The sequence below is a fragment of the Chamaea fasciata genome, unplaced genomic scaffold, assembly GCF_029207755.1.
Source record: "Chamaea fasciata isolate MVZ Bird 193981 ecotype frontalis unplaced genomic scaffold, bChaFas1.0.hap1 SCAF_8, whole genome shotgun sequence".
Lineage (NCBI taxonomy): Eukaryota > Metazoa > Chordata > Aves > Passeriformes > Sylviidae > Chamaea > Chamaea fasciata.
In genome coordinates, this window is record NW_027094093.1 from 18,589,310 (window position 1) to 18,602,811 (window position 13,502).

Consider the following 13,502-nt stretch of genomic DNA (forward strand, 5'->3'; position numbering starts at 1 on the left):
TACATTTCACTAAATAGGATCTGTATGTTTCATTACTCTTGCTATATGAAAGTGAACATTTAAAAAATATTTTTACAAAGTATTTTATAACCACCACAATGTGGGAATAAAAAGGAATAATGCTATGATACAACAGCCTTGCTTTCAGCTTGTGGTAATCTGTTTAAGATCATCCACTGTCACAAAACTCATTGTCAAAGATCTCTAATTTTTTTAATGCTGACAGGTTTAAGCTAATGGATTTTTAAAATGTCAGCATTAAAACATGTTCATTGATCCAAGAAATGGTATCAGATAATTTGCCTCACCTATTATATAGTACAAGCAGGAAGCACCCACTGAAAAGCAGAATGCAAGCACACACTCTCTATACCAAGGCCTTGGAGGAACACACCACTTGTATCAATTGCTGTAAAGCAAGAAAAAACTCAAGCTTCTTAAGGGCTTACTATTTTTCTCAGTAACCTGGGACAAACAGTAATAATAGATAAACCTCTTGTGCAAGGAAGAAAAAGTACAACTCATGTGAAAAGAGACAAAGGACTGAAGTGATAACACCAACCAGAAGATAGAAGGGGTCCACCTCTGAAATAACCCATTCAAATACAACCCCACAGTTAAGGATGGTCTGTGTTAAATCCAGAAGCTGAGAAGTGTAAGCAAAGCCCAATGCAGCTGATCGCTTTGGTATCCACTTCAAGGCAGGAAAGGACACTGCTAACCACAAACAGCTAGAACCAAAGCTCCAGGCAATCTGACACAGAAGTCTGACAAGGCAAATCTAAATTTGCCTTGTAGCATATACACACACAATACATATCAGATACATAGCAGATTATATATGCACACATATCTGAAAAAACAAAATTCTGTTAGGCTTTTTTATCCTCTCTATGACAGAGGAGAATGAGACACATATTTGATAGCAAAAAGTATGTCTGGGAAAAAAGCCAGAATCTATTTTATAAGCTTCAAATGTTATGATTCTTCTGAAAGACATTTTTACTTAATAAAAGTGAACTAATGAAAGACCAGAAGTTTGTTTCCTGAAGTAATATTCATAGCCTCCCAGTTGTGCTTTGCAATATATGTTTTTGCCATTTAGCACATCATGCTTAGAGATACCATATTTAATAATACAATCTGCTGAGGATGAAAAGCATTTTCTTTGCTAATAAAAAAGCTGGTTATAGAAAGTGCAAGTTTGGCAGTAAAGCTTCCAAGAAAAATTGCAGCCTGAAAAACATCTGCAGACTTTAAGTGTATACATTTGAGTTTCTCAGATGTTCTTCTGTAATTTAAATATTTTAAGAATCAATCAAAATACTTTATTTCCCTGGAAATTGGATGAATTCGTATTTTTCAACTTTACCTCCAACCATGATAAAATTTGAGAAAACCAATAAAGGCGTTACTTAACAGTGAGACTGACATGCTTTCTGGATGTTTCGATTCTTTTTTATTCAAGAAACAATCTCAAATAAATCAAGCTTTCTGCAATGTTATTTAAGATCTTTTGAAGTGCTAATGAACACATAAACATTTATATGCCCTGTAAATAGGAATGACAATATATTTTTGCACAGTGTCTGGTATAACAGGTTTCAACAGGGGGTTCGAGCAGATGGTCATTATTACAGTGATGCAGAATAGCACCTAAGAGAAATGACATGGTAGGATGGTTTAAGAGAGGTCACATCCACACAGTCCTATTCCACCTCTGCACGGTGACCAGTGACAGAGCCACAAAACATTGCTTTTGAAATAGATTCAGAATAAATCAGAAGACTGAGATGCAAATCAATTGTAGGGATGACACACCAGGAAAGTTTGTTGCAGAGAGACACAAGGAAGGATCAAGGCCTTTCCAATCAGCTTGTTATTTTTCAATATTTTCAGTTGCTTAAGAGGTGTCTGAAGTGCCAGGGACTGTCACCTTAAACCAAGGATAACAGCAAAGAAAGGGACACTCAGTTAAAACTAACTGGATCTTCTCCAAGAATTCTGCCTCATTGACAATACTGAATATCATAATAATGGCACAGTAAATAATCTGAAACAGAGGAGACAATCATTGATTATGAATTTTTCGGTCACAATGCCATTATTTAGCAAAGGATTGATCACAGCAAGACTCTACCAAAACACTTGTACACTTCCATCAGTACCTATCACACCAGGAGAAATGCCGCATTACTGAAGAATCTTGTTCCTAGAAAAGCTTTTCCACTGCCAATGGTCATGAAAGTTATCTTACGAGATAGACTGTCATAAACAGTGTTCATAAAATCTGCATCTATTCTTAAAATAAGAAGTGATTAATACAACCAAATGAAAGCAGCAGTCACTGTGGTGGTATGCTGATAAACATGGCAAGTTCTGATGCATGTTTGGCTACCAAGGGTTAAATGCTGTGTCATGCTCATTTAAATCTGCTCTACCAGACAAAGCATCCCTCGTCAAAATTAGAAACGTCTGACAAAGCAGAACAAGAGGAAGAAAAACTAAAAGCATATCATGAAAATCATCAAAACCAATGTAACAGCAGTACTAAAGGCCAGAATCTGCTCCCATCTAGCTCCTTGGGTATTAAATTAGTTGTGCTGTATTCACTTGAAATATGTTCAATTCAATACCAGCAAAACCGGGAGCACTATCTGGCACTTTTTCTTGGTATAATAACAATTCTGGAATCTTTCCCTGGTACTCACATGCTTTCCCAGTATTAACACAAGGTATGAAGGTGGGATATTAGCTATTTTCACAGCTTTGCTCAGATCTAGCCAATTCTGTGTCTACTGTCATATTCTAAATATGGGCACAGGGATTTTTTATATTCCTCCTCCTTCCATGTGTTCCTATAGGAAAAAAAAAATCTTGCCTATCATCACTTCATTTTTCAGCGTCTCTCGCACTAGCTCTGTGTCTTTGCATAAAAATTTGTATTTGTCATCAGCTGAGATTTGCAGACACCATAAGCTAACAGATTTCACACACTTGGGCCCTTCTGGTGCCTTAAGTTTCAGCTTTTGTATTTTTCAGATCAGTACTGCTTTCGTGAATTACTCTAAAACTCCACAGACTCTCAGCCACTGTTGCCCCATTTTATTCAGACAAAACTATTTCTCTCCAGGCCTGAAACTCAAAGACACCTCACTTTCTCAGGCACCGAAAAATGTAAAAAATAGTGAAGTAGGGGGCAAACTGGTGGAACGTGACTCCATTACCTGAAGCTGAAATTGGACAATTAACCTCCAATGCGCAAATAGACCAAACTTACATCAGTCCAAAAAACCTGTGATGGTCGTCCATCTTGGGTGTAGTCTCTGCGGGACTCCTGCACTGCCCAAGGTGTACCCTTTGAAGGCCTTTCAGTAAATAGCTACCTTTATCCTTTAACTCTGTCTAGCTTCTGTTCTAGGTAGCCTCTCCAGGCATCACTTCCACGTCTCTCTTCCGTGTTGTATTCTGTATCTGATAACACGGAATAATTCTCCCTTATTCTGACAAGACGGCTATTTGCGTGGTTGGTGAAGACAGTATTCCAGGTACATTGAAAATGCAGGCTACCACAATTGGATCACTTTTACATTTCTCAAATAAAATCCCATTAGAGAGACAAATCATCAAGGAATCATTTGAGCAGTCAACAGAGAGAGTGCCATCAAGCGGGTAAAGACAGCCGAGTGTTCCGTGACCACCTTTTTATACTTTTGTGGGTCTCCAAGCACTTCACTATTTTAAATCACATGATCACCCATCCTGCAAAGCTAAATATTCTGTATTTTATTAACTGTAGTTTTATACCTCTACTATGTTTGCCTATGGGAAATCAGTAAATCAGGGCAGAGACTTCTGCAATTGATTACTGGGCAATAAACGGGCAGAGTGGTACACCATAAATCAAAGTGATAGTTCAGGGGCTGGACATTAATCTGATTTTTTCTTTGATTCCCCCCTTCCAATATTTCATTTCTCAGATCAAATTTAATCTCTCACTCAAATGAACTGGAAAGAATTTCTGGTATGGAATACTCATTGGTAAAAAGGTACATTAGAAAGTACTGACATTTACGTGAGATTCCTAATACTCCTTAAACACACGAAAGTGTTCGGCAGCCAACTAGAGAAAGAAGCAAGAACATCCTCATGTAACAATGCAACGTGTATTTTCTAACAGCCTAAAGCAAGGAAAAGGCTGCCTCTCTGAAATGCTGCCTACTGCACTACACTGCAAAACACCACACGAGATGCAGTAACATCCTTTGAGAAACCACGTACTTACAATATAACCAAATGGATAAAAACAAATTAAAATCCTTCCATATTTATCTTAATTAATGTATTTTTACAGTGCCTTCTTAATTCCTACTGCCATAATCCCAGGACATAAAATGAAGCATAAAATGATATTATACCTTGATATGAGAAGTGTGATTAGATAAGTGTGATTAAAGCGACAAACTGATATTCCATACAAATATACAGAGAGCTGTGCTCCAAATTCTGATTAACTTAAGCCTTATTCAGAAACCCCACAGAACAGTGCTCCAGCATCCCCTTTCATCCATGTACTTCCTACATGGCATTCCAATGAAATAGTGTCTAAAAATTCTGACAGATCTAGTTTTAAACTAGCTCATTAAAACCTAGTGCTCACAGCACTCAGAAAACAGAGTAAGAAAGCTGCCTCCCCCAAAGCTATCATTACAGAGCAGTTCAGACTGCTGAGGGCTACTGAATTAACAGCAGATGGGCAAAAGCAGGAAGCAAGTTACACTATGGTTTATCAGTTTACAAGATGTGTAAGTGCTCCTGACTAGGAATTAAAAAACCCAAAACAATTCCGACCTTACAGGGGCCAAGTCTCCCTCTCTCCAAAGTCACTGCATAACGAAGTAATAGCTGCTCTTCGTTTACTCAAGTGTTTCTCAAGGCATGTTCAGTAACTTCTAACACAGTCTTATTCAACACGAAAGGAAATTGGTTATTTGTATGTTATCCAAGGAAGGCTGAGTAATACACTGTGGTAGGAAAGACCTCTAAAAATAAGTCACATCTGAGCAGATTCACTCCCTTCCTGTCTGGGTTTGAAACAGTTTACAACTGCGTGAAAGGACAAAGCTTGAGGATGAACTATGGAGAACTTCTGTAATGATCATGCTGCTCAAATGCATTCATTTCCCTCCTGTTTAAAAGAATCCAGTTATTCGGGGTGGAGCAAGGTAGTGGCCCAACAGGATGTGCGTGACCAGAGCTCCTCATGCGTTTCTTCTGCTTTCATGTTTATTTTTGGATGTATTTTCCTTTGTGCTTTGAAGTAGTTTTTCTGGGCAAGGTAGCTAGCACCACAATCACTTATACATGCTAAGGAAGGAAAGCAGGCCCTCATCAACACAAATAGTATTTTTTCCTACAGATTCCTAGAGTATCTTGGAAGTCTACAGTATTGTAACAGTACTGAGTTACTTATTTTCATGTTTGTTAGTGCTCTTCAGATACCAAAGCCAGGGACAATCTTTGCACAAAAGGAACATCACCAGTGATTCCCATAACCTGTAAGCTCTTCATCAGGGAACAGTCTTCAGCTGTGTGAGAATTCAATGTGAGATTTCACCATCTTTAATCCGCTGCAACAGCGTTGATAGACAACCAAGGATGACTAAGCAGAGAAGATCAACACATGTTCCCCAACAGGATGCTACTTCAACAGACACAGTCATTAGAGAGAAGACTGGCCCATTTTAACTGGTACTTGATGTTATCAGGACATTTGTTTTGACCAGCATCCCCTGACTGACAGAAATGGAGGTCACAGAAAATCTTTCTGTACTTAAAGGGCTGACTGAATATGGGGCTGCATGTATTACAGAAGGTGTCTTACTGTATTTTTGATAAAGAATATCCTATCTTTTCCTTAAAGCATATTTCAATTGATAAAACTGACAGACTAATACTGATAAAAAAGAAAGAAGTCAGTTTATTACTAGCTATCACTTTCTTTCAGGTTTAGACCCAACTACAATAGTACTTATAGAAATTAATAGCTTTGCTGTATATTGTGCATCAATAAAACACATCTAATCTGGAAATCATTCTACAAATATGATTGCTTCTTAAAGCCATACAGCTAATATAGCATAAGTTACTTATCAACTTAAAAAAAATTCAGAAAAGTCTGCAAATTCACAATATGAAGTTTCAGAGATTCTGAAATTTTTTTCTAAACTTAGAAATAATTAAAATAAATAATCTCTCTCTCAAAATCTAGTTCCAGGATATATTTTAAAATTTTCATAAGCAGCATAATGGATATGCATTTGTCTTTCAAAGAACTGCATAGATTTGAGGTGTAAAAATATGTTTCAAATGTGAACTTCATCAACAGCCTTCAGTATTAAAAAATTTTTAGTGTTAAGAAGGATACTTCATAGCTTTTAGTCCTAGCATTTCAGATTAGTTGCACAGTAAATTGAAGTCTATACAGAATCAATTTCTGTTGGTTCATTTTCTAAGATTACATTCACAATATAAAAATAAGAAAAAATATTTAAAATTGCAGTATTGGATTTTCTTTCCTCTGTAGGCCAAGAATCCTTATTTGGTTAACAGAGTTTTGATTTTTTTCTTTCCCTCAAAACTAGGAAATAAAATAAATTTCCCGAAAAATTAATTTCTTGGGAAAAACAAACAAATGAAAAAATAACATAAATTGTATTTTTGCACTTCTGTTATTAATCACAAAAATTCTACTTACACAAAATCAGTAACTATTTTAAGAATACTAACCCTACAGTTTATTTAGGTTGCTCTTATACTACAGTATTACATTATTTTGGAATTATTCAACATTTTTTTCCTGGATAAACTACTTCTTTCATGACTTAAATTCTCATTATGTGGAGAGTTGGAATTTGCCCACAGTAGATTTTACCTTTTATAATATCTGGACTATAATGAACTTACATTGTTGCCTTTCCCCACGCTACCATATCTATTAAATACCTGTGATCCACTCTTGACTTTGTGTGGGTTTTCATTAAACACAATTAAAATCTGAATGACACAAACCAGTAACAGTCTCCTCATACAGACTTTGTCACAGCTAAGATATATGAACCTTAAGATAAGGCAGAAAGAACAATGCAGCATCCAAAACATTAAAAGTCTCCCTTTAGGAAAGTATTTACTTTTCTTCAGATAACAATAATATTAATAACAATATACTACTGCTGCTATTGCTAGTATATTTTGGGGGAATTTTCTCACATAATTTTCCATCTATTTTAAACATTCTTTGTTTACCACACGTTAGCTGCAGTTCATGCAGACTCTGGAATTAGCAGGTTGCAAGGAAGTAAATATTACCTTGGAAATATGGACAACTTTATTATATCTGAGACCACCAGCAAAACTGTATTTCACTGAATAACTTTCCACTCACTGAGAGCACAGGGATAACCTCTTTGAAAGGAAGCACACAAAAATACATAAGAAGTTCACAGGAAAATGGCACAAAAGGCAAAGAAGCACCACGATCTAAACTGTGGTCTATGACTGACACCTGCAGCATTTGTGATGTGTTCCACTGCCCAATTTCATAAAAGCTGCAACACACAAGGTGTGTGCTAAAGCTGCCTGTGAGCACTCCAGTACTTCTAAAACACACCACCTTCCCCAAAAGCATCTACCATCAAAAAACTCAGCAAAATCATCAAAAGTCCTAGAAACAAAACTGTATTAGTGATTAAAGAGCAAATGATGTTGAAATTTTTGTTTTAAAACAGCTTTAAATATAAGACTGAAATATTTTTAAAAGGGAACCTCCATGCCCCAAAAAATCCTGATAAGAGAACAACAATCTCTGAATGCTTACCAGGAAATTCATACACATGGGAGAAATGACTTCGCTTATGCCAATTAAAAGTGAATTTTAAAAAAAATGTTACCAGAGAAAATACCATTGGATTTACTCCCCCTATTATTATCTACATTATCAAATTTTTGACTACTGGCAAGTGCTGCATACCTTAAAACAGATGAGACCACTGGCATATTTAATCTTTTCATGCCAAGGCCTAAAACTACAATGCAGCTGCTGTAGTGAAAAAAAATTGTGAACTGCAAAAAAATACTGCCATGTCAAATTCTTCAAATTTGCCACAAAACTTCAGAAGCATTTTAATTTAGCTGTAGAACTCGCCAAAAGACAGTACAAATCCTGGCAATGCAATTCAAAGAATGATATCTGATATTGTTAGGGCATTCAGTGGAATGCATGTCTCACACAGTGGTCTTTTATGCCTTGGCCACGCTGCACCACCAACTACGCTCAAGGTAACATATTTGTAGGCAGGTGATGAAAGTGCCGTTTCCTCCATCAGTGTAGATAGTTGTGGATTTGACTTTTTTTTCTGATACTGACTTTAGAACTGCTTCAGGACAATTATTTGGAGTATAATACTGCTCTTTTTGAGGAAAAGAGAGAAAAAAAAATCCATCTGTCTGCAGTTAGAAGCCGAACTAAAATGTAAGAACCACCACCTATTTCTTAAATACAGTTAGTGTCCCTAGACCTGCAACTTTAGGACACTGTCACACCATCTGGAAGCTCTGCACAACACCTACACTTGCACAGTCACCATTTCAAAGAAGCTGGCAGTACAAATTGGCAATAGTGTAGGCCAGGCCAACAGGATGCCTTCCAGTTCCCACAACACTTTTTGAACCAAATGTAATGCTCGCAAAAATGCAAAGTTCAGTAACATTCTGCAGCAACACATTAATGATGTCTTCTCTGCATGGATACCAAAGTACACAGACTACAGAATGAAGAACCTCAGCAGTATGTTCTCCACAAAGGAAAGTTTTAAGGGAATTCACATGTAATCAGTTATTTTTAAGTGATCTTGATCCATCCGTAAATTCTAAACCCCTTACAGCTGGTGATGAGACAGAGGTAAAGGAGAATAATTTAAAATTTCAGAGTATAATAAGAACAGACTCTCCTCATAAATGGAGGCAATAAAAGCAAGGCTAAGAGAGCAACACCTGCAGTACACAAATAAATTCTACCAGAAATTTCACCTACGTTACTTCATTACAAGAGGCCCCCAAGAAAGAAATACAGAAGTATGTAATCATACATAATATGAAGCACTAAAGAGAAGTAAAAAATTACCTTTTTTTCCAAACTAATTCAAAAAGATTATACTCTTCTTATGGTATAAATGTCATCATACTATATTACAAATATTTTCAAGGTCAAGTCATTTTTTTCTGCATTAACTGCAAATAAATCTGAACTTACCTCCCAAAGTGCTTTGAAGTCCTTCTGCTCAATTCGAAGGAGCTCACTATGTTCCCTGGTAACAATGGTCGCATGGCGAGGAGTGTTATCCAGAATGGACTCTCCAAAAGCAGTTCCTATTCCAAGAGTGCATATTGTCACAGCATCCTTTGATTCAAAAAAAAAGGACACATTAAATATTTCAGGATGTTTTGAAAGTCTGTGTCATATTTTCTAATAGCGCTGCCTTGAGATTCTTCAGCAATCTGCTTAAAAAGAAAATTAAGTATCAACAAGAAGAAAATCAATTTGCTGGTAAACAATATGAGAAGCTTTAATGTGGAAGCAAGTGGGACTTCTGTTTTCTATGATCATCAGTCGAATTAGACATTTCTGAATGCAAAACTGAGAACACAAGAATCACTTTCACCTTTATAAAAAACTATAATCTCTTTTCATCTATCTCTAAACACTGCTGTGATGATGAGATCTTCAGAAATCTCAGAGACGATGAGAAGGTAACTAAAATCAGAAATGCAATCTTGGAATATGAACTTCTGTCCTACACAGGCTACCCTCACCAGAAAAAGATATTTACTGGTTATGTTTTCTGTTATGTAAACATAATTTTCAATTATAATATCTTCTTGTATTTCTATTGTATTTCTCAATTGTACAAGCAAAGCACTTGTACAGTGAACCAACTCTTGGCCCTTCTGTTGAAAATGCCAGCAAATCTTCCAATTGGTAATGGATGTTTGCAAATTAACTACCAGACCAAAAGGAAATTATTTTCACAGAAATCAAGGATTTCAAGAAAACTAGTAATATTCAAACAATCTGGAAAAATTGTATCCATGTACAAACCAATAAGAAGGTCCCAAACAAGCAGCAAAGTCCACTTTAAAGGAGTCTACACAAGCACATGCCAGTCTAAATGATGGGTAAATGAATCTCCCTTGGCCAGGAACTCCTCTGTAGTAGTTCCAATTAAAATTATAAGCTATTGCAGAGAAAAAAGTAGCCATTAAACAACTTGCTGAATGAAGATCTTTAGATAAACATTCTATTTTCAGCTCACAAGTTGCTTTGTCCCTCATCACAGGCTTGAAGCTGAACACTCACATATTTTTTCTGAGATGGGCCTTATCTGACTGACTGTTAGGTAATTTAAAATATTAGCAAAAGCTTAAAACATTTAAAATCATCCATAATGTACTTAAAGGAAATCACATATGCACACAGACAATTACACATAAACATATAAAAACACATGCTAACTTTATGTGATATAACATGAGAAGTACACTGTAATTCTAAAATTCAGGATTCATGCAACATCTACAAAAATCAAAGAAGAAATGTTTGTTATCCTTGTGGCTGATGATCCAGAAGAGATGCATGAGTGTGTTTCCGCAGCATTTTCTGTTTTTAGAATTTCACTGCTTTCCTTTCATGCATCTAATAAGTCACAACAGGCAAATGTTATTAAGATAAAGTTAGTAGCTTTGTAATTGCAATACAAAGACAAAAGCCCATAATAGTCCAGTTCCCTGAACCATAGCAAATTGCACTTACACAGAGTTTACCATATAAAAGTCTGTCTTCAGGAAAACAAAATCAATTATGTCTCAGAGAAGATCTAGGAAAAATTTACCAACTGTCAGAAATAGATTTTCAAGGAACGAAAGTAAGAACAGATCTTCTTTAAAAGAAAGAATATTTGGCAATGAACACCTAGGCGCCTAAACAGAAGTCTATACAAACAGATTATAATACCGTTTATACACTGAAACCTGCCTTCCCAAGCTTACATGCCAGAGCTGAAACACTCTATGCACGCTACAGTACTCACAATGGCATCCAAAGGAGCTAAAAAGAAAATGTGCCCACCAGTCATGCAAAATTTGATCTCCAAACACCCAATTCATTATTCTCAATACTATTCAGACAGTTCAGATAAAAGAGCTCTGTTCAGGACAGGACAACCAAACAGCCTGGCATAAAAGAAACTTTTCCTGTAGTTGGATCATAAACATTATTTACATCTAACTTCTTTCTCACTCCCTCCCCTCCCTTCAAAAAATAAAACTCATTTTAAGCATTTCACCTTCTCTGACTGTTTACAACCCTAAAGAATAATCTTTAATCACAAAACAGACATGAAAAAAGGATCAGCGTTGGTTAAGAAATTACTTTATAAGATAACTTTTGATGAGACAGTCGTTAAGCTTAAGAAATAAATTAACCCTGTGGGGTGTTAGGTGAAGGGGCTGGAATGGTCCTATCTACATTCATTAAAGGAAAGTCCAGGCTTCCATCAAGTTCTTTCAGATTTTTTCCCCAGCCGTCACAGTTCTCCACAGAGATGCAGTTTCATAGCTGGGGTGCAGACCTATATGCCTTCTTCCAGGCATCAGAGCCCCATTTTCCCACTACCCCTTGTTTATACATCTCCAGCCTCCTGGGGAATCAGTTCTGTTTCCTATCACACCTGTTAACCTTACACTCAACAATCTCCTGCTGTTTAGTGAAGACTTCAGGAGGATTGCTGGCAGCTCAAAACTCAGTTTGCTGTTCCCCTTTGCAATCCCAGAAGCAGCAGGGGGTTCCAGGGGCCGGTAACCAGCTAACATTCACACAGCTATTTAAAAGGCAGTATTAGAGACTTAGAAAGATGAGATTGCTTCCATTGCTATCTGTCCTCTGTAACACACTATAAAACAGCAGCAGTCAAATCAGAGGCTGTTTGTGCATTCAGTTTCACTGACTCTTACTGCCACATGCGACACATGCAGGGAAAGCATTCTTAATCCTTTCCCTCACCCCCTCATCAATCTAAAACATTATTGGATTTGCAAAACCATTTTATGGACAGAGTGAGAATCAGAAACAAGTCTGTGCTTTATTCCCTTCCCCACCATCTCAAGGATCATCCCGTATCCTCCTCCCTGACTTGTGACCCTTTCTGTTTCTCAACCTGGCAAACAGAATTTTTGTACTGTGTGCAAAAGAAATCATGGTGTCAGAAAGAGAAATGAAGAAAACAGGGAAAAACACTACTAGTGCTAGGCTCAAAGGGATTGGGGATGGTTCTTTGAAATTTTAGTTTGTCCAACATTTTGACTTTAGGAGGGAGCTGATGTTGTTACACTGTTTTTTATTTCATTATTTTCCTATACCTTGAATCTTTATCTCATCTCTACATCTGTGTCTCTCTAGGACATCATACTACCCCCATGTTTAATTGGAGTTTTGCAAAAGCTGGCATTTTGGGAAGTTTGCTTATTATTATTTTGACACAGTTCAGTTTGTCCTCAGCAAAAATATCCTTTTATAACAGAGAAACCAAGGATATACATGGAGGTAAACTATGAAATGATTTTTCTATTCCATTAGCTTCACTCGAGTGTTTCAGCCATTCAGACAAGAAATCTTAATCAAACTATTTCTAACAATAACACAGAAATACCTTCTGAACACACTAAAACTGCAGTTTGCAAACATATGTTAGGCCACCCTCTTTACACGAGACAAGGTTATTTGCTTTAAGGAGGCATTATGCTTCTACAAAAACTGTGAGCAGCTTCTCTTCTAGTACCTAGTTAAAATACGTATGGTTCAGATTAACTGTGCGGTAATACCACATTCATTATTTCCATACTTTTCTATCTGATCTTCTAAAAGCTACCAGCAACTTCTTGCATGTTTTCCTACATCACCTGGCAGAGAGAAGTGAAATGGCTTTTCTATACTAACTTCCAATAAGCTTAGTTCAAAACCAAAATTAGCACAACCACAACACTGTGGATGGAGCTCAGCATGAGCCAATACACTCTGCCTCTCAGCTTAGTACATTAGTTCAGTCAGTCTCTGTGTTACAACGGGTACAGCAGTTCTCATGCTCAAATTAAATAATTTAAAGCTAGCTTAGGCATATTTATACTGCTAACTACAGTACAGACCTATGTCACAACTTCACATAGGTTATCTCCAAAACACCTAATGGCATTTACATGCTAAAAGGACATGATGCAAGGACCTCCCTGTTTAAATCCCTTTCCTTGAGGCCACTTCATCTTATTACATACCTCCTTTGCCCTCAGTTTCAAAGCACTGTGAATTTTTTCCATTTCTTACATGAATATCTGAACCTCTTTCTTCACAGTCATTCTTCTGAGCAACCCCATTAACTTATTTGGCTTTTCATCCC

General features: G+C 36.7%; 1 protein-coding gene across 3 annotated transcripts in view; it reads right to left on the reverse strand.

Annotated features, from left to right (window-relative positions):
• RAPGEF4 (Rap guanine nucleotide exchange factor 4) overlaps positions 1–13,502 on the reverse strand; it is a 145,279-nt gene that overhangs the window by 114,561 nt on the left and 17,216 nt on the right. For all 3 annotated transcript variants that reach the window (XM_066189927.1, XM_066189926.1, XM_066189925.1), the window contains exon 4: positions 9,311–9,457. In XM_066189927.1, the coding sequence (XP_066046024.1) occupies positions 9,311–9,457 (147 nt within the window). The remainder of the gene's footprint in view (positions 1–9,310; positions 9,458–13,502) is intronic.